Source organism: Podarcis muralis, chromosome 7 (assembly GCF_964188315.1).
Source record: "Podarcis muralis chromosome 7, rPodMur119.hap1.1, whole genome shotgun sequence".
In the NCBI taxonomy this organism is placed as follows: domain Eukaryota; kingdom Metazoa; phylum Chordata; class Lepidosauria; order Squamata; family Lacertidae; genus Podarcis; species Podarcis muralis.
In genome coordinates this window covers 86,602,815-86,629,321 of record NC_135661.1, presented here as the reverse complement: position 1 = coordinate 86,629,321, position 26,507 = coordinate 86,602,815, and the positions used below count along the sequence as shown (strand labels likewise).

The window sequence follows — 26,507 nt, the reverse complement described above, 5'->3', positions numbered from 1 at the left end:
GTTTACATCTAGAGTGTTTGACAAGATAAAAAGCCGGAATGCTCACATGAAGCGCCATCGGCTGCAGGACCAGATGGAACCGATGATAAAGATTAAGTGGCCCATGAAGCATCTGAAAAATGAGCCAGAGAAGCAAGAAAGGAACTCGGATGTTGATTTCCTCCAGTGGTAACTGGGAAGGCGCAGTTTCAGGGTGAGATTGCTGGTCAACTAGAAAGTGCCAGTGAAACCAGCCAGGATTTCAGTTTTTGGTGTGTGTTTTTAACCCTATAGCACCTGTTCATTCACTTGAGCGGGTTGACATTAGGTTCGTGCACTGTACACAATAGCCTCTTTATGCTACTGGGAGCATAGGAACTGATTTTTAAAAGAAAAGAAAATTCTCGTAAATAGCTTCTAGCTTGAACTCAGCTGAACTAGAAGTAGCAAATAAGTGCTCCGTTGTACTTTCAAATGGGCATCCATCTGTGGCTATTGTGGGGCAGAATTTGATGGTATGGATGGCACAGGGCTGCTATCCAAAAACAGCCCACCTGCTTTTCTGACCTTCCATAATGTCTGGTAGTGAAATTCAGCATGTGATTGGACATCTCACTGTGTCTCAACGCCCGTGGAGGCAGCCAGTGACAAGAGAGGGAGCAGGGAAATCCTGAGTGTTGGTATCACATCACGTGATGTGTTTCACAAGGTGGGGCAGAGGAGAGGAGAATATGTGGGGGAAGCCTTGTTGCAGCAATGGTAATCCTTGTGTAGGATGGGCTCGTAGGATACCACCCGTGATTGCATTTTCGGGAGCAGCCCTGTGCCAGCCATGACATCAAGTGAAAGGCAGGATGTGCTAGGTGTTGACTTAAGCACCATTAAAACTTCAGCTGGGGTTGGGTTTGACGAAAATAAAATGCAGGATTATAGCATTCAGTTGGCGCATGCTTAAATTTACCATAGAAAAGGAGGTGTGTGAGTTAATTGAGTCTGCATTAAATTCCAATTATCCACAGTTGTAAGGATCCTATACAGCTGCCAATAACTGTAAAATAGCTTTTGCTCAATTACAGGGATGCTTGTTTGTGCTTTTGTTCAATTACAGAATGAAAGGCCTCGTGGTTCTGCTGAAATGTTATGAGTAACCCCCGTTCTCCCGCTCCCTCTCTTCCAGGGTTCTGTTATTTTTTTGGAGGACGGACGGAGTAGGCCAATCAATGAGAAATCACCATTGTATTTAGTATCTTTTTTGTGATTGATGTTCACACAACTGCTTTTTGATTCACGCTGTAGTACCACATTGATCTGCGTTATTGTTATTTTGTATGCACTCACAGTGTTGCTTAATTAAATTGGGTTCCACAACTGAAGTTGTAAAGTCGTCCTGGATTCTTACACCAGAGGATAAACATCCAGACACGTGTGGAGGGAAGGGGGCAACAGCCATCACAGTTGCTGGTGGGACTCAAACTACAGGCCTTCTAGGAGCTGTGCTGGACTGCGGTATACTGAACCACTCCAGCTCTTTGGAAACCATAGGCTTACTTGGGCCCAAGTAATTGGAATAGCACTTTCCCTTATTCAACTGCGGGAAAACTGATTGGGTTAGGGTTTCTGTGTGTATTTCCCTTTTGTCAGTAAGTAGCAGTGTGTGGCGCTGTGGGTAAAAGCCTCAGCGCCTAGGGCTTGCCGATCGAAAGGTCGGCGTTTCGAATCCCCGTGGCGGGGTGCGCTCCCATTGCTCGGTCCCTGCTCCTGCCAACCTAGCAGTTCGAAAGCACCCCCGGGTGCAAGTAGATAAATAGGGACCGCTTACCAGCGGGAAGGTAAACGGCATTTCCGTGTGCTGCGCTGGCTAGCCAGATGCAGCTTTGTCACGCTGGCCACGTGACCCGGAAGTGTCTTCGGACAGCGCTGGCTCCTGGCCTGTGGAGTGAGATGGGCGCACAACCCTAGAGTCTGGCAAGACTGGCCCGTACGGGCAGGGGTACCTTTACCTTTTAGCAGTGTGTTCGAGAAAGAATTTGTGCATCTAGCTTGGGTCTCTAGCTGTTTTTGAACTACAATTCCCATCATCCCTGACCACTGGTCCTGCTAGCTAGGGATAATGGGAGTTGTAGTCCAGAAACATTTTGCCCAGCCCTCCAGTTTCATGCTTGAGCCAGTCTCTGCAAGACAACACAGTACCCCTTCAATGAGCAGCAGTCAGTTTTGGCAATGACCTGTGTCGCTAATCACTGCCTATCGGGCCTGATTTGTGTTACATGAAAAGCACTTTCTTGCGATGGGGGTCCACGCAGGGCCAACATGGGTGTTGCTTCTTTCCTAGAGAAGGTGCAAGAGGAAGGTCCAACCTGCCTTTTATGGAGTCTGATGAGACTAAATTGCCATCGAGTTTAACCTCAGACTGCACGGTGGGGCAATACATCCACCCCCACCCCCCAGCTACACAGTCCAAATTAGGAAGAGAGAGGGTGTACTGTACCGCAGAAAACAAATTCCTTCATGTGAGTTTCCCTCAAAAAATCCAAACCACTATAGGAGAGGCAGGATGTTTCCTTGCTACTTCCTTGCTCCCCTCACACGCATCCTGTGCTGCGGTAGGAAATGAACTGGGCAGAGGTGAACCCAGATCTGGGTTCATTACAAGTTATAGTTAAACATGCAAGGAGGAGTTTTGCATCGGCTGCTGCAAACTCACCCATATGGTTTCAGCAGTGATACTCTCTTCTGCAGCTGCATATTCTGACATAATGCTGCAGTTATCAAGTACTAATAATAATAATAATAATAATAATAATTTATTATTTGTACCCCGCCCTTCTGGCTGGGTTTCCCCAGTCACTCTGGGTGGCTTCCACAGAGACCAAAAATACACTAAAATGTCACACATTAAAAAATTCCCTAAACAGGGCTGCCTTCAGATGTCCTCTAAATGTCAGGTAGTTGTTTATCTCTTTGACATCTGAAGGGAGGGCGTTACACAGGATGGGCGCCACTACCGAGAAGGCCCTCTGTCTGGTTCCCTGTAACCTCACTTCTCGCAATGAGGGAACCACCAGAAGGCCCTCGGAGCTGGACCTCAGTGTCCGGGCTGAACGATGGGGGTGGAGACGCTCCTTCAGGTATACAGGACCGAGGCCTGACATACTTGTGTAAAAGGTGTTAAAACTTAGCAGCTAGAAGATAACTTGAGTCAGAATTGTAGTCACTTAGGGCCAGGTGTGGGAAACCTTTTGCTTCCAAATGATGTTGGAACTACAGTTCCCTTCATGCCTGGCCATTGACTGCTTTCTGGGACTGATGAGCCTTAGTTCAACAGCAGCTGGAGGGTCAAAGGCTCCCCACACTCGATAATTTATTTATTTTATATACTGCTTGATTGTAGAAAGAAACCACAAAGCAGTTTAGTGTGCCTATGTCCACACTAGTGTATTCATGCATATGTGGGCGTGAATCTACACATGAGCACTTCCCAGTTGTATACTTCTGAATCTAAATGTTTCCTGTGATAATAGTTTCACTGTGTATTGTCCCCTCCCCACAGTTAGGACTTCCCCACCCACCCTAAGTTTTGGAAATCTGAGGTCCGTTGTGGCATATGTATATGTATTTTTTACCTGTAGCACATACAGTGGTACCTCGGGTTAAGTACTTAATTCGTTCTGGAGGTCTGTTCTTAACCTGAAGCACCACTAGCTAATGGGGCCTCCTGCTGCCACAGCGCCTCCAGAGCCCAATTTCTGTTCTTATCCTGAAGCAAAGTTCTTAACCTGAAGCACTATTTCTGGGTTAGCGGAGTGTGTAACCTGAAGCGTATGTAACCCAAGGTACTACTGTACACTTTAAAAAAAATATTCTTTTTTTTTAAAAAAGATAGTTTTTGAAATACAAGTTTTCTGAGATACCAGATTTGCACAAAAGAGCAGTTCAAATAAATCATTATTTATATGTGCTTGTTCTAAGGATTTGGAGTTGGTCACAACCCCCTCAATGTAGGAATCTCAAACTAAAGTATGAAAGGCTGATGCATCCATTTTCCTTTCCCACCTTTTGTACCTGGCAAGGGCAAACTTTTTTTTACAGCAGCCAATTCATGGAATAGCAGTTCTGTGCAAAAGAGTCGTTTTGAAAAATAAGCACAACGCCAACCTGCGGAAAAGAACAAACAAACCCCTGTGTTGCAAAATGTGACAATCTACAAAATTGCGAACGCAACATGCTGGCTAATAACTATTAGTAAATAAATAATTGGTATGATGTCATTCAAAATATACGAATAAGCCACTTCAAAATAATATATATATCGTACAACACATCTCACAAAATATGCAAGTAACTGCAAGTTGTTATATGTATACAGAGTCAAACAAAGGTTCAAACAACCAATGAATAGCGAGGAACATCAAACCGTCTCTCAAAGGAAGAAGTCTCTCCAAAGTCTCAAAAGCACAATGCATCTGGAAGAGTTCAACTGTTTCAAAATAAAGTCTTCATCAGCTAGAAATGGAATTGCAAGCAATGAATGACAACAAAACTGAGCAACCGGTATGTCAGATATACAGTGGAACAAAATATATATAGAGGTACATACCGAATAATTATCAATGAAATATACATACTAGTGAAGATCATACTAGTGGATCAGTGCTCACTGGATAATGTGGCTTATTTGTATATTTTGAATGACGTACCAATTATATATTTACTAACAGTTAGCCAGCGTGTTCTGTTTGCATTTTTGTAACCTGTGGAAAAGGGCAGACCTACATCTTTTGCTTTGGGCTCATGGAAGGAGGAGGTGGTGCAACAGACAGCACCCAGTGAAGTTTCACCACATGTTCTAAAACAAACAAACAAAAACCCACCCATGCAATGATGTTCAGTGCATCCTCAGTCAGGTAATGTGCCTTTTTATATTGGATTTCCTTCCCTTATTGGATTATCTGCAGCTCAGAGAAATCTGAATTTAGGGGTGGGAAAGTGCAGGCTGCCAGGATTGCACTTGAAAGAGGCGGCTGTCGAGTGGATACAACAAAAACAGAGAAGCGGCTTCAAATCAACATCAAACTCGCATGTGGATGAGCCCTGAAGTTTCCATGGTTTTCAGCTTTCGATGAAAGTTCCTAAACCCTCTGTAGTAGGGTTACCACAGATCCCAGTTCCCGGATTTGCAAATCTGTCCCTGGACAAATTCTGTCCCTGGAATGTCCCCAGATTTGCAAATCTGTCCCCAAGAAACTTGGCAGTGGCAGCGGCAGCCCGGAGCCAGCCGGTTAGCCCAGTTGGCTGGCTGGCTGGCTTCAGGAGCTGCTCGCTGCCGTGGCGCAGGAAAAATGGCGGGCGCCACGGCAGTGGGCAGCTCCTGAAGCCAGCCGAGCCAACTGCACTACCAGGCTGGCCCCTCCTGGGCAATGGCCACCTGCCTGTAACTCCCGAGCCTCCCCTGATCTGTCAAAACAAAGGAGCAAGGGGGAAGGAGATCAGGGAAGGCGGTGCGAAAGAAAGGGCTTTGCACTTTTATAAAATATGCATGTGTGCTTGGGCCCAGGGTCTTTGGCCACACCATCCCCACTACTACTCAGCTTCGGGGGGGGGGGGGAGTGTCCCCGGATTCATTGAAAAAAATCTGGTAACCGTACTCTGTAGCCTAATGTGTCCTTCAAGCCCAGGGCAGCTGATGAAACGAAATTATGTACTTCTCCCTGTTAATTTGAGCATAACCCAATGCGTATTTTAAAGCTTTTGCCTGAATCCTAGTTCTTTCTTCAACTCCATGATTCTGGCTTTATACATATTGCTAGAACCATTTGCCCCACAGCTCGGGCAACTAGCCGCCTTTCTTGCCCCTTTGCGGCTAGCCCCTAGGGCAGCCGAAATTCGGCTCCCACTTGCTACTACTGGACAGGCTTATCAGTTTGTGTATTTCAGAACAAATCTTAGCAATTGTATAAACTTCAGCAGAGCCCATGAATAACAAAACTGAACTATTTTTTTTTTAAGATTTTATTTTGTCCATTGAAAATGCTCATCTTTCCAGTTAGACCCAGTGTTACCCTTTTAAAGTACCGCACCTTGAAGCAGGTTATTGCACCATTATTTTGCATAAGCAGCACAGCGATGAAAAGAAAAATCACAAACACAAACTTGTGTAAATTGGCAGTGGTGTCAGTGGCGGTGACCGAGACGGATTTCATTATTTGGAATTCTTCAGCTGCTGTTTCTTTTCTCCAGATGGGTTTGTTTTTATTTAAGATGGCGAAGGCAGTGAGTTTTCGGCCTCACTAATGAATAGTGCAATCCAGGTTCTTGGAAAGCTACTGGGATTTACGAGACTTTCCCATTTCATTCCATATCAGAAAGAACTGCAGCTGGATGCAACCAGCAAAAGTGTGCACACAGAGACTGTGGAATGAAATGATGGAAGAAGAAAGTAATTTGAAAGGGGGGGAAAATGAAAATGGCACTGAAATGCAAAGACTCCGTTGAATATGGTAGATATGAACTCAAGTTGTGGACCCTAAACTGTGTTTTATATCATCAACTTTTTTATTTTGTTCTGTGTATATCACAATGTTCTTTTGTTGCTGCAGCTGATGCAAATAAAGTTTCATTCATTCACTTATGAACTCATGCTGTCCCTCCGACTCAGAAACATATAAGCTGAAGTAAAAGCTTCAGGTCGCAAGGTAGCTCTGGATTGTGAGAACCCAATTTAAATCCCAAGAAAGGAATCTCTGACCGGGATGTAGGACTGCACAATCGCCTTGAGGAAATGTTTATAGGTCAGATCCTCACCAAGGCAATAAAAAACACTGCTCAGAGAGGCCACTTGTTCTCTTGAAGCTACTGGCTCCAAGCCATTTATCTGTTCCTGAATAAACTTTAAAAAATCATGGATGTTGCGAGAGAGGATCTACCCCAGATTGGGAATGCCAGGACATGGTCATGCTGTATACACAACTGGTTGATGACCTTTGGAAGCCAGCAAGGCATCAAGAACCTCCCCCCCCCCCCCCCCAAAAAAAAAGGTTGGTTATTGTTTATCCATCCTTCAGTCTGGCTTTTGTCTGGCTTTAAAAAAAAAAGTGCTTTAAAGGGAGAGAGAATGAAAAAGTTAATAATAAATTTATTACCCATCCTTTATAGTCCCAGGGTGGATTGCACCATTAAAAACAAGTTTGCTAAAACAGCTGCAGTGAGATAACCAGACACTGTGCTGTACAGAGTTTTGCATTACGCGATCCTACATACCTAGACAGCATCTTAAAAAGCAGAGACATCACCTTGCCAACAAGGTCCGTATAGTAAAAGCTATGGTTTTCCCAGTAGTGATGTATGGAAGTGAGAGCTGGAGCATAAAGAAGGCTGATCGCCAAAGAATTGATGCTTTTGATGGTGCTGGAGGAGATTATTGAGAGTCCCATCGACTGCAAGAAGATCAAACCTCTCCATTCTTAAGGAGATCAGCCCTGAGTGCTCACTGGAAGGACAGATCGTGAAGCTGGGGCTCCAATACTTTGGCCACCTCATGAGAAGAGAAGACTCCCTGGAAAAGACCCTGATGTTGGGAAAGATGGAGGGCACAAGGAGAAGGGGACGGCAGAGGACGAGATGGTTGGACAGTGTTCTCGAAGCTACCAGCATGAGTTTGACCAAACTGCGGGAGGCAGTGGAAGACAGGAGTGCCTGGCCTGCTCTGGTCCAGGAGGTCACGAAGAGTCGGACACGACTAAACGACTAAACAACAACAACATCCTACATACCGGCAGACAGTGTTACAAGTTGTTCCACGCTGGAAGAATTGAAAGTGAAGGAGGAAAGACTGGAAGAGTATTGTTAGCCAAGGGGCGAAGATCAGATGGTGTAATAAACTGGGCACATACCAGATGGGATGTTGGAAAATGGTAGACTGAGTGATGATGAAGAATGTCTTTGCCTTTGAAAGAAGATCAATGGGGAATCTCCAATTCTCCACTCAGGAAAGACCTTAACTGCCAGCAAGGAAGATTTCGTCAAAAGAGCTGCCACTTTTGCGGGACAGCCTGAAATGGCCGCAAAAAGAAACAGGAGCAGCTTACAAGGATGACAAGCAAACCCCTGAAGCCATAAAGATGAATGAAGAAGAGTTACAGAACCTGGAAGAGCTGAAGGAGGAAAAGTCAAAACTTTGCAAGTCAGAAGAGCTTGCTAATGGCTGAGAAAACCTCATTATCAGCTCTTTTATAATGACAATTTCTCTGGAGTTGTTGAACCAATGAAAGAGGTTTGGGGGTGGGGGAGATAAGCATTTTTATGACAGGGCTCAAAATTGGAGCCACCTGGGAGCGTTAATTGCACCCTGAAGTTGCACCCCAGCTGTGCAACTCCCTCCCCTTAGGGACACTGAAGGCCTTGACACTTACGGAATTTCACTGCAGCATAAAGACGTTCCTGTTTTTCCAAGCCTCTGGTGGCTACGTCAATAATATCTTCAGCTTCTGTATTTTTGTGTTGATTATAATGGTTTTATTGTTCACACTCCTACCCTCAGTCACCCTCGATGGGAGATTGCTACTCCAGAACACGCAAGTACTTCTCACAGGGTCATGCTCATTTATCTGGAGTCGAGTGGCACACTTTCTTTTTAAACCGTTGCTGTTCTTCCTTGACACTTCCAGGATGCTGCAGAGGTTGGGTTACAAACACAGAGCCCAGCCAAGGGGTGTGCTAGCCTGTGTGGCTACTTGCAAAACGTGACCTGCGAGCATAGCTCCGAGTCCCACATCTCACTTAAAATCAGCAAACGGGTTTTTAAAAAGGAATCCGACTCCACCGATATCCACTCTCTCGTGCTGCTGCTAATTGACTCAAAGCGGCTTCGAGGACAAGCAGTTAAACATTTAGTGCAACTAATCAACAACATCAAAGGTTTTCTTCTAAAGGAGAAAGGCTCAGTCTTCACAGGGGTCACTGCAGCAAGACTTCGAAAACAGCCTTAAAAGAGATATACCTACAGTGCTGTCTGCTTTGTCATAAAAGGGCACCACAGTGCAAATTCTTTTCAAGGCGTACTTCGTCGTTCTGAACCCTCGCCCTAGTCCTTTCCATTCCCTACCCTTGCAACGGTCCAAATTCAGATGCAACTCTGAAGCATCATCTGAAAAACAAAACATTGCTAGAAGTTCAGCCTAGGGGGTTCATCAACACTTTCGTTTGCCCGACCACTTCCCCCCAGGAAAACCTATAGTTTGCTGCTGAATTGGAACAATCAGGCTTTCCATTGGGCAAAATATTCCCGGAATGCAGAGGGTTGGCCCCTTCCAACTCTACAATTCTATGTCATTTTGTTCCAAATCAGTGCTGCAGAGTGGATTTTCCAGGAGAAAGCAATGGCGCAAAAAAATCACCTGGACCCACGCCTAGTAAGTGCGAGACAAGCGGAAGTGTGAACGAGCCTTAAAAGGTTCATCTCGCCTTCAGATCAAGGTGTCACTTTGTGTGAACATCACAAGGTTTTGACCTGTCCAGGGAGGCCTGGCTTTACGAGTATCTGAATGGATTTCCTGGAAGGGCCTACATAACAAACGCACCACTCACTCACAGACTAAGTTGCATGTTCCCCTCTGCAGGTGGAAACATGCGTATTTTGAGCCTCTGGAATCCCATCACCACCGGTTAGTACAAGGCAAGGGAACTGGGAAAGTCTAGGACAGGATTAGCGCTCACCCTATACTGCACAGACGTCTTCGTTCTGGGTGGAAGTATAGGCTTCCTGCAGCCCGCTTAGTCCTTGTGTCTTGATGCAGAAGGGTTGCCACAGCGCAGCGTTCTGTTGTTTTTAAAAACGGAAGCACCTAGCTTACTCTGAGGGTGAAGAGGTGTGGGTGGTGGCCCTTGCCTGCATTACGTGGGACTAGCGCATGGTAAACATGTGCAGAAAGAACTTTCTCCTAAGGCAGGGTGTGGCTCACCTGTAGACCTCCAAATGTTGAACTCCTTGTCCTAGCCGGCAAGGCCAATGGAAGTTGCATCCCAACAACATCTGGTGAGTAGCCACCTCTGTTTTACAGGATTCCAACACAGGTAAAGGGGTGACGGAGGCTCAAAACACCTATGTCTCCCTCAATGGAAGGGCCTCATAGGAACCTTAAAGGCAAATGAAAAGGAAGACACACACCACAAGCATTATAATGCACTAAACTAAGTGAGCCCCACGAGCTCTGGAGCGATTTCTACATTCCCTCCCTATTTACCTTCTTTTCCAGGGTAAGATAGGTAAATGGTTAGGTTTATTATAGACCTCCAGACTAGGACTGGCCTTCCAGAAACACACCTGTATCTTTTGAGATTATTGCTGGATATGGCCCTTCTAAGGTCTGTTTTCTGCTCCGAGTCCAGCACACCCTTTCAAGAAAAAAAACACTACTGAGTTGTAGGTTGAGATACCACTACAGCGAAGGACAAGGGTGAGTTTAGACAGCAGGCAAACTTTCATCTTTAAATTAAGCAGGCAAGATCAGGCCCTGACCTGTGCCTCCCCTAAAGTAACCTGAGGGCCAAGGTGTCCCCCTTCCAAGACTTTGCATCCCTTCTCATCTCCCAGTGCAGTGGCCACACCGTAATACACTGGTCTCGGCACACCTGACTTTCAGTACTGGTTGTGAACCGCCTTACTCAGATTCTCGTTGCCATTTCTCATCGATTCTAAAAAATCGAAATTCTGGTGCAAGAAGAGGATTTGGTCCAGGTTCTCGGGAGCAAGCACACCTCTCCGGTGCTCCAGGGCGCTTTCGCTGGCAGCAAAGGCCTGTTCTGGTGGCACGACCGTGGCCGGGATGGCCAGGTATTGCCGGGCTAACCTGGCTACGGAGGGGAAGCGGTGTTCATTGTTCTTCCACCAGTCCAAGGGGTTGGTGCTGCGTTTGCAGAGAGGCTCCACGATGTAGTTCTCCAGCTGCTGATGGATCTCAGGCATACTCTCCGTGGGGTCCTTCCCCAAAAGGATGTCGTACATGCTCTGAGACTGCCCGCTCGGGCCTCTCTCCTTATGGGCAGAGACCTGGCAGGCCGTTTCGCCAACCTCTGCTTTGTAGTCGGCGTTCGGCACCCAGAACTGGTTGGACAGCGGGGACTGGTGGTTGAAGAACTGGGAGAGCATGCTCTTGATCTTTTTGTGCAGCTCGCTCCTCAGGCTGGGGCTCAGGAACCTCATTTCCTTGAAACGCGGGTCCAGGAATGAGGCCACCACCGCTGGGCTCTCCAGCAACTTCTCCTCATCCAAGATCCCCCAGCGCTGGGTGAGCTCCGACCTGATGTTGCTCACCACCGTCTTGATGACGCCGCTCGCTTCTTCCGACTGCTGCCCGATGGCTGTGACAATGCCGTGGATGCACGGCATCAGGGAGGAGATGGAGAAGTTCTGCTCCTCCCGCAAGAAGGACGTGGCGATCTTGAGCGTTCTCATGACGGGCACCAGGTCCTGCAAGAGCTTCCACTGGTGGTCGGCCAAGTTCTGGACCACCGCCGTTCCCTTGGGGTGCTCCTCCAACACAGACATGATAGCCCACTTGAGGTCCAGCAGGCACTCGCACATCTCAATGGTGGTTATCCACCGAGCCCCCGTGTCCATCACCAACTTCAGCTTCGTCTTGTTGATGGCTTCCAGCTTGCTGTTGAGCGAGCAGGTGGCCTTGGCGTCCTGCTGGAAGTAGCAGACGATGCTGCGCGCCGCGCTCAGGGCCTCTTGCACCTGCTCCACTTCGAGACCCGCCTTGACGCACAGGTGCAGCAGGTGGGCGGCACAGCACAGGCTGGTCCAGCCGTAGACGCACTTGAGTTGCGAGGAGTTGGCCCCCAAATCCTGCAGGCTGTCGTGCATCACGCAGAAGACAGACTTGTTGGACAGCCCAAAGTCCGTCAGGACCGAGTACAGCCGGTCTCCCAAGTTACTCTCCCCTTTATCCTCGTGCACCTGCTGGGTCTCCAAGATACACCTGGCCCGCCTCCACTCCCCATCGATGAAGTTAGTCATGATTGTCAAGTAGGTCTGGTTGGGCTGGGACAGCCAGAACTCAGCGCAGATCACAATCGAGTGGGCCGTTTGCAGGTAATGTTCTAGGTGTTGCTTGACCACGTTGTACCGGTGCCACAACATGCTAGAGAGCTGCATGGGGGACGGGAGAATAAAGCTAGGTTCTAGATAGCCAATCAGAAGGCCAAAGCCTTTGTCCTTCACCACCGAGAGAGGGTGCAGGTCACGGAAGATCATTTCCAGCACCAGCTCCAGAATCACGTCCGTCCTGGGTTCCGCGCAGGAGGCGGCGTGGTACTGGCTGCTGTTTTCGGGCGTGAGCTGGCGGGCCCTTTTTATCGCCGTCTCCTGAGCCACGTAGTCGGGGTCGGGAACCTGGTCGTCCTTCAGCTGAGAGAGCAGGGTGTCACGGATGCTGTGCTTCCTCACGAGGTGCTCCCTCATGGTGGTGGTGCTGTTGTGGAAGGAGAGCTGCTTCTTGCAGACGTTGCACTCCACGTAGGCATCCCCCAGCTTTGTGTAGTAGTTCCACACCTTGGATTTGCGGCGGTCGACGTAGAGGGAGGCGCTCGTCCCGTCGTGGCCACTGCCTTTCTCGCGCCTCCGCCTGGTGCACGGACCCAGGTTGGCTGGCATCGCGCAGGTATTGAAGACCATGGATATTTCCTCTGTGGGAATAAGAGGAGAGGTCAGGAACCTTTTGCCCTACACAGGGCTCGAACCCACAACCCTGAGATTAAGAGTCTCATGCTCTACTGACTGAGCTAAAGTAAAGGTAAAGGGACCCCTGACCATTAGGTCCAGTCGTGACCGACTCTGGGGTTGCGGCGCTCATCTCGCTCCATTGGTTGAGGGAGCCGGCGTACAGCTTCCGGGTCATGTGGCCAGCATGACTAAGCCACTTCTGGCGAACCAGAGCAGCACACGGAAACGCCATTTACCTTCCTGCCGGAGTGGTACCTACTTATCTACTTGCACTTTGACGTTCTTTCGAACTGCTAGGTTGGCAGGAGCAGGGACCGAGCAACAGGAGCTCACCCCGTTGCAGGGATTCGAACCGCCGACCTTCTGATCGGCAAGTCCTAGGCTCTGTGGTTTAACCCACAGCACCACCCGCGTCCCTACCGACTGAGCTATCCCAGCTTTAATATCGTAAATATCGTAAATTGTAGCAATGCAATGTTCAGTTTAAGCTGGTAAATGAGGTTAGTAGATTTTTAGCCTTGTTATGCAAATATGGATAGTTTTGGGGTTTTTTTGTATTTGTTGCTATAATTACCGTCTTTTTCGCTCTATAACACGCACCCGACCATAACACGCACGTAGTTTTTAGAGGAGGAAAATCCGTAGGCATGCCACCTGTAGGCATTCCCTCCGTAACACGCACAGACATTTCCCCTTACTTTCTAGGAGGAAAAAAGTGAGTGTTATGGTGCAAAAAAAACTATATTTAAAAGGAGGGAGAGGGGGTTCTTCATACACAATTTTGTGGCAAAGTGGCATATAAATAAACAGATAAGGCTGATCTCAACGGAGGATGCGAGGAAGGGAGCGTCCATACCTTGTACTGTCTGAGGGTAGGATGGTGCAAGAATAGGGAGGGTTTGCACTTCTATGATCTCCTCCTTGGGCTGGGCGTCCCCTTCGCTATCCTCTAGCTTGACGCATTTCTGCAAGAATTCGCTGACCCTTTTGGAGCTCACATCTTCCATTTCGGTCTTGTGGGGAATCAAAGAGGGGAGAGAAACAGTGAGAAAAAGCAGTGCAAGAGTGTAGAGACACACACACACACACACACACACAGAGAGAGAGAGAGAGAGAGAGAGAGAGAGAGAGAGAGAGAGAGAGAGAGAGAGAAAGCTTCTGCCCCACAATAAGAGCTGCATGGGTAAATTACCTTCACTTTGACACCTACTTCCATTGAAACCACTCCCTCGCAGGAAAGTGGAAAGTGAAGTCTTTGCAAGATCGGGGCCTTCAGGTGAAATAAATAAGGAGTCAAGAGCAAGGCATCAGTTCTAGAAAGGTTCTGCGTGAAATCCAATCTAGATTTTTTAAAAATCTATGAATTGCATGACCTATATATAAGCACAGGGGTGTTGAATAAAATACTGTGGGAACCAAAGGTGGATGAACTGCCCCAGAAGGAGCACGGCGTGTCCCCCAGTAAAGGTACTATCCCGCCCCTAACACCCCATACGCCCAGCCCCTGGCACTTCCAGGTAAGCCTGGAGAAGATCACTGTACGAAGCACAAGAAAGCGGCTGCCCGTCAGTGTCAACTGCACTTACATGGACTCGATATAAGGCTGCTTCCTATGTTCCTGGGCATCCATGTCATAACTGAGAGCTAAGCAACTCCTCCATCAGGCAGGGTCTTGCTAGAGTCAGCTTAGGAAGAAGGGCTTAGGGACAGCAAGGGAGTCCAGCACCAGGAAGCATGTCCATGTGATTCCTGCATTCCTGGGGATTAGAGTAATCATGGGTCGGCAAACTAAGGTCCGTGGGTTGGATCAGGCCCAATTGCCTTCTGGATCTGGCCCGCGGACGATCCAGGAATCGCCATGTGGATTGCCAGTGTGCGTGTCCTTTCCCTCTCCCTCACACGGCGGTGGCGCCTCCTCCCTCCCTCCTCCTGGTTGCTCCCCGCCCTGCCTAGAGGAGGAAGGCGGCTGGGATTTGTTGGTGCCAGCAGCACATAGCTGTCAACTTACAGATTTGAAAATAAGGGACCAGCAGCCAAAATAAGGGATTTCCCCAGCACAGGTATGTTCAACTTCTGAGCCCCTCCGAGCCAAAGGCAGAAAGACCAGACAGCAGCCAAAGCCTCAAGCGGTGGTTCCCACAGCGCAGCAACCCAGCAAAGGGGATGCAGCAAGGAAAACCACCGTCACCTCTCCGCTGGGAAGCGCTGAGCAAAGGCGAGTCCCCAGGCAACGCGGCCGATTTGATCAGCACAAGGCATGCAAGCTCCACCCCCCCAGCCGTTCTTAGACTCCTTACTGGGTGAGCAACGCAGCCAAGCAACACAGTTGGAGCCTCCCTCCTCCCTGGCCGGCAGGGAGGGAGGGAGAGGAGCTGCTTCCTTTGAAACCAGGGAAATTTAAGGGACATCATCAATAAGGGACAGCAGCCGGACACAGCGCTGGGATAAGGGACTTTCCCGCCAAATAAGGGATGGTTGACAGCTATGCAGCAGCAGCAGCAGCAGCGCTCGAGCGGCTGCCATTTTAAGCAGTCCCTCTCCAGAGCCCTTTCGCGTGCCGCTCATCGTCCCTCCGCTGCCGGCCCCTGCCGCTCACAAGACACAGGAGCCATGGTTGGCTGAGCGCCCCTCTCGAGAGGCCTTCATTTAAAGCAGCCCCTCTCCAGAGCCCTTTCGCGTGCCACTCATCGTCCCACCGCCACCGCCAGCCCCTGCCGCTCGCAAGACACAGCTAAGCAGCCACTGGGGCTCATGGTGCTCTTGCACCATTCCCCCTCCCCCCAAAAAAATATAGTCCAGCCCCCCACAAGATCTGAGGGACAGTGGACCGACCCCCTACTGAAAAAGTTTGCTGACCCCTGGACTAGATGATCCATGGGGTCCCTTCCAACTCTATGATTCTCTAATTCAACTGGACCAGAGACCACATCCTTGTTTGCACTGGAACCACACTGCAACCACAACACACCGGTATTAACTAACACAAAAGCGGAAGCTCCGAGACTCGCCAAAAGCTAGCTTAGAGGAGAGGCTTACTGGCTTCAAATTCTCAGCAAATGAAACTGATTTGTAAAAATATTACATGGGGGGGAAATTACGAGAGAGAGACATTGCACACACTTTTGTAAATCAAGAAAATATTTAATAAAAACAAACAGCAAACCCCATTTGCAAGGATCCAAAGGAAGGAACTCCCAGCATCCTGCAACCAATAAGAAGAAGAAGAAAAGCTGTCCCAGATGTAAATAATTCAAGTTGTAAATCTTAGCAATTGGTTTTCCAACCATGCCAGTTTTGGGGAAAGAGAACTTGAAGCAGCTGCATGCACTGTTCTCACAAGGAGCAGAGTGACTATAATTTATTGGAGGGGGTGAGAGTCCCTTAAGGTCACCTGCCCCATGACATAGGTAAAGGTAAAGGGACCCCTGACCATTAGGTCCAGTCGTGGCCGACTCTGGGGTTGCAGCGCTCATCTCGCTTTATTGGCCGAGGGAGCCGGTGTACAGCGTCCAGGTCATGTGGCCAGCATGACTAAGCCACTTCTGGCGAACCAGAGCAGCGCACGGAAACGCCGTTTACCTTCCCGCCGGAGTGGTACCTATTTATCTACTTGCACTTTGACGTGCTTTCGAACTGCTAGGTTGGCAGGAGCAGGGACCGAGCAACGAGAGCTCACCCCGTTGTGGGGATTCGAACCGCCCCATGACATATTCCTATATAAACTGAAGGTGTTTTACAGTAACATTCACTAGATGTTAGTGGTGCAGGAAATCATATAAACGCCATATGCCCTCTATTTTTTTTTTACTTGCCTTGCAAGCATCTTTCAGCAGCTTATGACTCAGCTGAACAGCATGTCGTCCTGAGGTGCTCAGCTGGTTTTAAAGGAAGCATAGTTCCTATGTCTTTCAAATGTCCCAGATTTTATTGCTCTGCTTTCCTTCGGACCACATCAGCGGGGCCAAGGGGGTCCTGTTATCTGGGCAGCCCAGGACCTCCACACACACTGCCCAGGCTTGAGCCCCGGGGAGGTCACTGCGGTGCTGCTAAAACAGTGGTTTGACTTCACCCCCAGAGGTGCACTCCATTAATAATAAATTTTATTTATACCCCGCCCTCCCCAGCCAGAGCCAGGCTCAGGGCGGCTAACACCAGTAAAATTACAATAAAAACATAATAGGGGGGGGGGGGGACAACAACAAAACAATTTAAAATACAGGTTAAAGTGCAATTTAAAATACAGCCTCATTTTAATAGCAGCCCATAGATCAAAACCATAAGGGGAGGGAAAACATAAGGGTCAGCCTGAGTCCAAACCAAAGGCCAGGCGGAACAGCTCTGTCTTGCAGGCCCTGCGGAAAGATGTCAGGTCCCGCAGGGCCCTAGTCTCATGAGACAGAGCGTTCCACCAAGTTGGGGCCAGTACTGAAAAGGCCCTGGCCCTAGCTGAGACCAATCTAACCACCTTGCAACTTGGGACCTCCAAAGTGTTGTCATTTGTGGACCTTAAAGTCCTCCACGGGGCATACCAGGGGAGGCGGTCCCGTAGGTACGTGGGTCCATTGTCTCTCGAGGCAGAAGGATGTCAACAACAGCGCTTGAATCCCAAAGTACCATTTAGTGAAGGGATGCATTCGCTTAGGGGGTTAGTACCTTGGATGCCGCCCACCCAGGGAGGTGTAGCATGGGGGAGCTAGCGGGGGTCGCGGCCCTGGGCACACAATTTTGTTGTTTTTTTTAAAAAAAATATTTTTATTGCAATTTTTTAAGAAGAGAAAATCACCAAGTATATGACAAACACAGATATTAAAAAGAGAAAAAAAGAAATAACAAATCACAACCTTTCATACATTTTTTCAAAATCTTCTGGACTTCCTCACGTCTCCCTTTCCTGCGTTCTCCGAACAAAAATTATGTTCCGCAATTTATTACCTTATTTCAAATCTTATGTTCTAAATCTAATGTGTTATACCTCTAGCTTTAAATATTTCCATCAAATATTTAACTACTTAGTTTAGATATAACCTTACTTCAAATCTCATCTTTATGATTCAACTTATTCTCATACATTTCTCATCTAGACTGCTGATGCCAAGTTCCTTCCTTTCATGCACTTTCATCTTTTCATGGGCACACAATTTTGAGTGGGCACAACCCCAACCTGGCCACAGTGATCCATGCGACGGTCACCTCCAGGCTTGACTACTGTAATTCGCTCTACGCGGGGCTGCCCTTGAAGCTGTCCCAGAAACTCCAGCGAGTGCAGAATGCTGCAGCGAGGCTCCTCACAGGGTCTCTGCCATGGGAGCATATTCACCCAGTGCTTTTCAAGCTGCACTGGCTCCCGGTGGAGTACAGGGTCAGGTTCAAGGTGCTGGTTTTGACCTTTAAAGACCTTCACGGCCTAGGACCCTCGTACCTACGGGACCGCCTCTCCTGGTATGCCCCACGGAGAGCCTCAAGGTCCATAAATAGCAACACCCTAGAGGTCCCAGGCCCTAAGGAAGTTAGATTGACATCAACCAGAGCCAGGGCCTTTTCAACTCTGGCCCCGGCCTGGTGGAACGCTCTGCCTCATGAGACCAGGGCCCTGCAGGATCTGATTTCTTTCCGCACGGCCTGTAAGACAGAGTTGTTCCGCCTGGCCTTTGGCTCAGAATCAGTTTGATTCCCTCCCTCCCTCTCTTTCTTTTTTCTTTTCCTTCTCCTCCTGCAATGAGGCTACATTTTAATATTTTAATGTTCCATTATTTTAATGTTGTATTTTATTTTTGTTTTTAAGTTGTAATCATTCTCCTTGTTTTTATTATTGCTTGTAAGCCGCTCTGAGCCCGGCCTTGGCTGGGGAGGGCGGGGTATAAATAAAAAATTATTATTATTATTATTATTATTATTATTATTATTATTATTATTATTATTATTATGCCCCCCCAGGCAAGTGCTGGTTTCTGCGGAAATCCTTGTCCTGCCAGGTTCCATCTTTGGCTCCCTGTCCTTCCCTGTCTGCCTCTGGGGGTCCCGGGTCCTAAAGCCCAGCCTGGCCTCGCTGCTGTCTCCCCAGCCTCAGCCACCTGGCTGGTAGTGGGATTTGCAGAGCTCTGGTGGGCGGTTACTCCAGCAGCATCAGAGGTGAGGACTGTGGTGGCGCTGCGGGCTTCGTTCACCCTATGTACCCTCCCCAGAATGTGCGCCCCGGGCACAGGCAAACCACGCTATGCCACTGCCCTGAGCCAATATCTGTGTAAGGAAGCACCATCATCAAACAACTCTTATGCCACTTTAACAGTCCTGGCTCCTCCCCCCCGGCCAAGTATCCTTTGTTAAGGGTTCTGGGAATTGTAGTTGAGTGGTCAAACAACTCTTGGCACCCTGAACAACAAACCAAGGTTCCCAGGATTCTCTGAAGGAGGAGACCATCCAGACTGTTCAATTGGTACAGGAGCACATTGAAAATATATGGTGGGGATGTGACCAAAGATAATTACGTTTGCATTGTTTTGTTTTTGCGTGGTGCCCAGAAGAAGAACCATTTTCCAGCACCCTTGCCATTGTAGAGGGAGGTCAGAGTCAGAGTGCATGCCTTTGCCTTATCAAATGGATTAGAAACCAACTCATTTTGGGGGATGAGGGCAGAATGGCAAATGAATTAAGGATGTGATCTCAGACACACTTAGCTAGGCTGCAAGCCTGACTGAACACCCTGGGCTTTTGAAGAAAAACGCATAGGAAGGTTGCTCTGTGTAGAGCTAAACCTCTTCTGGTATGCCCCACGGAGGACCTTAAGGTCCACAAATGACAACACTTTGGAGGTCCCAAGGTGGTTAGATTGGTCTCAACCAGGGCCAGGGCCTTTTCAGCACTGGCCCCGATCTGGTGGAACGCTCTGTCACAAGAGACTAGGGCCCTGCGGGACTTGACATCTTTCCGCAGGGCCTGCAAGACAGAGCTGTTCCGCCTGGCCTTTGGTTTGGACTCAGTCTGACCATTATGCTTCCCTCCCCTTATGATTTTGATCTATGGGCTATTTTAAAATAAGGCTGCATTCTAAATTGTATTTTATTTTTTGTATTTTAAATTGGTCCCCCCCCTATTATGTTTTTATTGTAATTTTACTGGTGTTAGCCGCCCTGAGCCCAGCTTTGGCCGGGGAATAAATAAAATTTATTATTATTATTTATTATTATTATTAACTGTAGACCTTTTCGCTGCCCATGAGATTTCATGCAGTGTCTGTCTCATGCAATGTAAGCTCCTATTTTGACCCCGGCTGAGCTGCTGCTCTTCACTAACTGAAAAGGAAGGTCATTTCCACAATATGTGCACAGAACAGCAGATCCGGAGGCCCTATGGGAGACCAGATGCAAACACAGAGATTCGGCACACGTCCAAGGCTCCCTGTTTACCAGAAAGCATTCTGGCTCGACTCGATGGACAGCTACAGCTGCCCCCAACATTGCAATGAGTCTGCGCTGGCCGGAGGCTGTGCCTGGGCATTGTTGCACCTGCAGGGTTTTAGATCTACGGACTTGGAAGGGACCCCGAGGGTCATCCAGTCCAACCCGCTGAAAGCAGGAATATGCAGCTGTTCCATACCGAAACTGAACCTGCAACCTTGGCATTAATAGCACTATGCTCTAGCTAACTGAGCTATCATCCTGCAGGATGAAGCTGGTACCCATTTTAGCCGGCCTACCCATCTGGTTGCTTCCGAGTAACAAGACCTTCCTATTACAGTGGTACCTCGGGTTACATATGCTTCAGGTTACAGACTCCGCTAACCCAGAAATAGTGCTTCAGGTTAAGAACTTTGCTTCTGGATGAGAACAGAAATCGTGCTCCGGCGGCAGCGCAGCAGCAGGAGGCCCCGTTAGCTAAAGTGGTGCTTCAGGTTAAGAACAGTTTCAGGTTAAGTACAGACCTCGGGAACGAATTAAGTACTTAACCCGAGGTACCACTGTACTAAACAAGGTCTGCCAATGAAGCACGGATGTTTTTGCAGATAACCTGAATGGCATTTAGTTATTGGATTAACCAATTAATACATGTTCATATTGCAAGGTGTGTGTTTAGAATCCTGGAACGAAGGAGACTCTTGCCACTGAGTGGGTCCTCAGTACAGAAGAAGACAATTCTGCCTATACAGTGGTACCTCGGGTTAAGTACTTAATTCGTTCCGGAGGTCCGTACTTAACCTGAAACTGTTCTTAACCTGAAGCACCACTTTAGCTAATGGGGCCTCCTGCTGCTGCCGCCACGCTGCCGGAGCACGATTTCTGTTCTCATCCTGAAGCAAAGTTCTTACCCTGAAGCACTATTTCTGGGTTAGCAGAGTCTGTAACCTGAAGCGTATGTAACCCAAGGTACCACTGTACCCAATTTTCATGAAATCGAGCCTTCTGACAATGCTCAGGTCCTCTTAATCTTCGCAACCTTAACCAGCTGAGAGAAAAGGAACTAGCAGTATTATGGGGTACTTGTTTTGGAAGCCAGGCAGTATTCCTGATTAAACACGCCAGCTTTTAAATCCAGGTGAAGCTGGGGGGGGGGGGATGTGCATTCCTCCTTTTGCAAAATCAGCAGCTCCATCCCTTCTTTTGCAAAATCAGCAGCGCCAAACACCCTTTTGCAACAAGGAGGCGGTGCGGCTTGAAATATTGATTTTTATTTGTCTCAGTGCTCCACATTCCCTGTTCTCATTAAAAAACAACACATACTGAAAGGCTGTTTCACACCGGTAGTGACATTTATAATTAAGCTGACATAGCCGCTTTCCCCCTTTAAATGAATTTGAAGATTTAACCCATTAAAATCACACAGCTTAAAGCATGCAGCCTTAGATTTAATATTTAATAGGTCTGCATGTAGCATAACAGGCAAGTCCCATCGTCTACCTTAGACGCACCAAGGACAGGAGCTCCCCCGCCCCAATTTAAATCCATCCAGACACATCAGAGCCCCCAGGGCAGCCACACGAGAAGAAAATCCTATAATACATAAATACACGCAAATGTTGTGGCTTGAAGCGCGTGAGCCCACCCACGATTCATTCATCCCGTTCCTTGATTTCTACACAACTGCATCAAATATTTCAATTTGCAGAATTTTCCAAGCAGACATCTAGGAGACCAAGCGCGCGCACACGCGCATAAAATACTGTTAGCACGCTTAACGTGGGTGGGAAGCGAAGAGGCGCAGTGCTGTGCTACTCCTGGAAATAAAATGCTTTTTCAGCTCCGTCCGTGTTGCAACCCAGCCAGCCACTCACCCACCCACCCAGACAGCCACCCATTGCGAAGGAGAACCGATGGGGCCGGGAAGGGCGCGTTCCTCTTTTTTGCAGGTGGATTTCTCCCTTTCAGAGTCGCTTCCTCCCTTCCCTTTAAAACCCCACATTCAAGAGCCAAGCGCGTCTGCTTTGAGCGCACAGGTGGAAGGAAAGTTTCCTAGAAGCCGAAGGCAGAAAAGGAAAGGAGGAAAAGAGCGAGGAGGCGCACAATGAATTTCCACTCCCCTCCGCCTGCATGCGCGCGTGGGTGTACAGATGTCTGGAGATGCGCACTGTACTTACCCCTTTGTTACCATGAGCATAGCGCAGCTTCTTCGCCTCTTTGCAGCCTCACCGCTCCTGGTGCAGCAAAATGGGATTACAGCCTAACCTTTCATCTGGAAGCGATTCCTTTAGGGCTCCTCTGAAAAGTTCACAGCGGGGCGAAAAGCGTCCCTAGTCGGGGGATTCCCAAAAGGCAAAAGGGCGCACCACCGCCAACGCCTTTCAAAATGTTGCAATTTTTTTAGGAAGGCTGCAACCAGGGGGGAAAAAGCCACATGGCAAATTTATTTAGGGAGCTGGACAGAAGCACCTGATTGCACCTGTTTTGTTATTATTAATAGAGTACCTAACATTTGCTCTGCACTGCAGAGAGGCTAAAAGACAATGCAGCCATTGTCCGCAACCTCACTAAAGGAATCGGGGATGGGGAGGGAAGAGGAAAGCAAGGAAGACTTCAGGTGTTGATTCTTTAAGTTGCAAAAACTCAGCACTATTGTTGGAGAAAGTGAAAAGGAGTTGCTAGACGGAAGGTATGTCTCACAGAAACCCAAAAGAAAAGAATGCAAGCTCCAAGTGAAAAAAAATAGGCCTTTATCGAAATACAAATGCACATAAGGGCAGCCTCAAAAGTTAGCAGACGACTGTGGTGAACCATATCCAATGCAATGCTTCGTATACATTCCCAGATTACACATGTGATTTCCACTGATCACTCAAAGCATCGCAGCAATCTTAGTTGTTGCAACCCAAACTAAACCAATCAAAATCACTTAGCTTAGCCCTGGTAGTATCATGTGATTACATATACGGTACTTATTTTTCAGTATCTTCCTTTCTTAAGGCTTTGACTAATTTACCTATTCATTTAATGTCTCTCAACGCCCTCTTTCCTCCGTCTACAAAACAATTCAAGATTAAGCAAAATTGCCACGCTTAGCCAATTCTCTTTTCATGTATACAGTGGTCACCGTGGACTCTTGACAGTTCATTCTCCTGCTATATACAATACCTAAAACTCGTTTTGTACCATAAAAGGTAGGCCAGCACAGGCCTTTTCACCTAGGCCGTAGGCTCAGAGGAAAATGGAATCATCGAAATGATGCAGTTATTATGAAATTGCTATTTTTGCCATCAGTATCAACTCACCTGAGCCTCTTGCTAAGTACACAGTGCACACAAACCTGTAGCCCTTAGTCTTCTGGCTGATGGGATGCGAACCTACTGCTCCTTTTCTGGCCAACGGATGGGGCTGGAATCCTGGAACCATCAAGGATAAGCCATCTCACCTGCCTTGCCTCACCTCCCTGCCTGGGGCCTTATAGGGGACCCCTGACCATTAGGTCCAGTCATGACCGACTCTGGGGTTGCGGCACTCATCTCGCTTTATCGGCCAAGGGAGTCAGCATACAGCTTCTGGGTCATGTGGCCGGCATGACTAAGCCGCTTCTGGCGACCAGAGCAGCGCACGGAAATGCCATTTACCTTCCCGCCGGAGCGGTACCTATTTATCTACTTGCACTTTGACGTGCTTTCGAACTGCTAGGTTGGCAGGAGCAGGGACCGAGCAACAGGAGCTCACTCCGTTGCGGGGATTCGAACCACTGACCTTCTGATCAGCAAGTCCTAGGCCCTGTGGTTTAACCCACAGCACCACCCGCTTCCCTTGCCTGGGGCCTTATTAGGTGCTTAATTAGATGCTTAATTATTATTGGGTTTCTCTCTTTCTTAAAAAAAAGGCCAATGTTTGTTGATTTGTTATTATTTATTAAACTTCTATACCATCCCTTCATCCAAGGATCACGGGGTGTTTTTATATTGTAAACACAAAAATACCATACCATAGTAACAAGCAAAAAAACATTAATATCCCCACACAGTATTGTTATTATTTTAATTATGTTTATTATCATAAACATACATACAAACACATAACAATACAGACAATAAGGAAACTATGCAGGGAACACATTCAGTATGTGTATATATAAATAAACAAATTACAGAGATGCAGATGCACATACAGCGGTACCTCGGGTTACATACGCTTCAGGTTACAGACTCCGCTAACCCAGAAATAGTATCTTGGGTTAGGAACTTTGCTTCAGGATGAGAACAGAAATCGTGCGGTGGCAGCTGGAGACCCCATTAGCTAAAGTGGTGCTTCAGGTTAAGAACAGTTTCAGGTTAAGAACGGACCTCCGGAACGAATTAAGTACGTAACCAGAGGTACCACTGTAAAAGTTTGTAAATATCAGTGGTTCTTTGTAACACACGTTTTTCATTCCAATTTGCGAGCTGCCTTGGATTCTACACTGGGAGAAAGGAAGGGTATAAAATACCGTATTTTTTGCTCTATAAGACTCACTTTTTCCCTCCTAAAAAGTAAGGGGAAATGTGTGTGCGTCTTATGGAGCGAATGGAGGCTGCACAGCTATCCCAGAAGCCAGAACAGGAAGAGGGATCGCTGCTTTCACTGGGCAGCAATCCCTCTTGCTGTTCTGGCTTCTGAGATTCAGAATATTTTTTTTCTTGTTTTCCTCCTCCAAAAACTAGGTGCGTCTTGTGGTCTGGTGCGTCTTATAGAGCGAAAAATATGGTAAATAAATAAATTCACAAAGGTGAAGGTAAAACCAGTGCAGTGAGAATTGATTATTTCACTTCTATACCTCTTAGAGTATTAAAAGTATCTTTAAGCAGCGTGCAACAGACTGAAGCAAGAACAGGCAATCAAAAGGTCACAGAAACGCAGAGTTACATATAAAAACATTACATTAGTACAAATTACCAATATATAAAAAAAATTAATAGCAATGCCCTGCAGTGATGGAATGCTGACTGTTGGGAGAAGGCGAGATGAAATGGAGAATATGCAGCAATTGTGTATTTTATGCTCTGCCCATGACATCATTTTGCATCCACTCCCATGTCTGCAACATACTGTTGTGTGGGCATGCAGAGCAGCTGTTAATCTTTTCGGTTTTTTCTCTAGATTCCCTGGTCACAAATGATATCCTGGCCCAGGCACTGGCTTCCTCTGGCAAGGTTTCCCTGACCTCTGCTTTGTGTTTTCGTGCAGTTATGGCTGTTCTAGGGCAAGAGTGGCAGCAGCTGAACACTGTCCTGTGAATTAAAGGGTACATTGTTAGGCTCCAAGTGCAACCCCACATTCTGAGCTCATTTCCAAAGGATGCTTGTTGAGTTGAAGCAATCCTGAACAAGTCCTGCTGAATTCAGTATCTTAAGCATTTCAAGTATTTCCATCTACATGTAAGATGGAAGGTTTTCCTCTCTCCTCAGGGCTCTTTAGAGGTCTCCATAGGTCACAGCAGCAGGGAACAAAATTCTCTTATTTTATTACTAAATAAGGGGGGGGGGAGGAGAGGAGAGGCATAATCAAAAAAGGAAAATATATATATGCATATTTTAATTTTTATGTGTCGTGCAAACTTCGAAATAGTTACTGTAAATTAAATGCATCCGTTATCTTTCCCCTGACAAATCAGCATTTTAATATCCTTTCTGCAAACTGCTGTAAGAATTCTAAGGTCTCAAACATAGAATAAATATTTTTACATCAGTTCTGAGGGTGGGGATTTTTCCAGTATCAGGTCCGAGCTTTTCTTGGTAGTAATTTATAGATTCCTTATGCAAAATATTTTAAATATTCGGGACAGAATTAGCAGAAGTAATAGTATTAACTGTATAATTATTTAGGCTGTTTGCAAAACCAAAACAAACAGCATTTTATATATACAAATCCCCGCTCCCTTAGTTTTCTATTTCACTAAGAATTATCTTTTTTAAAAAAGGAGTCATTTTTTTTAAAAAAACCAAACCCGTAAATAAACCTATACCCCCCCTTCCTCTGAAGTGGTACAGCCTAGCCAACCTCCACACCCCCCTCCTCCTCTCCACTCAGTGGACTCTACCACCTCCGTTCTAATCGCCTGTTAACGCGACGAGCAACCTTGCGGCTGCTGTCGTCACATGACTCCGAGTGAGTCAGCACAGCCTGGGCCACGTGAGCAAGCGGGGGGGGGTTGAGGGTTCGCGGTGGTGCGAGCCGGCGGCTGCGAGGTGCGCAGGCGCAACGCGCGTGCGTGGGCCGGAGCGTTTGCAGGCGTAGCCTCGGCTTCCAACAACAACAACAACAACAACATTAGCTCACCGGGTCACGTGGCGGCGGCGGCGGAAGGGAGGCGGGGCGACGCCGGCGGTTGGGCCGTGCGCGGTGACGTAGGCGCGCACGCTCTCCTC

General features: G+C 47.6%; 2 protein-coding genes and 1 long non-coding RNA gene across 13 annotated transcripts in view; 1 reads left to right on the top strand and 2 right to left on the bottom strand.

The window, feature by feature from the left end:
* The window catches only part of ZNF541 (zinc finger protein 541), a 37,295-nt gene extending 35,943 nt beyond the window's left edge, over positions 1 to 1,352 (top strand). For 8 of the 10 annotated variants that reach the window (XM_077932337.1, XM_077932335.1, XM_077932340.1 and 5 more), the window contains 2 exons: positions 13 to 193; positions 1,157 to 1,352. In XM_077932337.1, the coding sequence (XP_077788463.1) occupies positions 13 to 172 (160 nt within the window). In that variant the 3' untranslated portion in view covers positions 173 to 193; positions 1,157 to 1,352. Of the gene's footprint in view, positions 1 to 12; positions 194 to 1,156 lie in introns of those variants that run through there. The other 2 variants (XM_077932345.1, XM_077932343.1) reach the window with 2 other exon arrangements.
* Positions 1,353 to 5,970: 4,618 nt separating this feature from the next.
* LOC114603202 (E3 SUMO-protein ligase ZBED1-like) lies at positions 5,971 to 22,375 on the bottom strand. 2 transcript variants are annotated; one of them, XM_028742020.2, is made up of 3 exons: positions 22,269 to 22,375; positions 13,557 to 13,713; positions 5,971 to 12,663 (listed from the first exon to the last, which is right to left on the bottom strand). In XM_028742020.2, exons 2-3 carry the CDS (start codon positions 13,705 to 13,707, stop codon positions 10,613 to 10,615), a joined length of 2,202 nt encoding a protein of 733 aa, XP_028597853.2. In that variant the 5' UTR covers positions 13,708 to 13,713; positions 22,269 to 22,375; the 3' UTR covers positions 5,971 to 10,612. The 2 variants fall into 2 exon arrangements, with proteins under 2 accessions (XP_028597853.2, XP_028597852.2); XM_028742019.2 differs by lacking the exon at positions 22,269 to 22,375 and adding an exon at positions 13,893 to 15,397.
* Positions 5,971 to 26,507, bottom strand: part of LOC144328516 (uncharacterized) — a 92,241-nt gene continuing 71,704 nt past the window's right edge. Inside the window, exon 2 of the long non-coding RNA XR_013393781.1 lies at positions 5,971 to 7,894. This is a non-coding gene — a long non-coding RNA (uncharacterized LOC144328516). The remainder of the gene's footprint in view (positions 7,895 to 26,507) is intronic.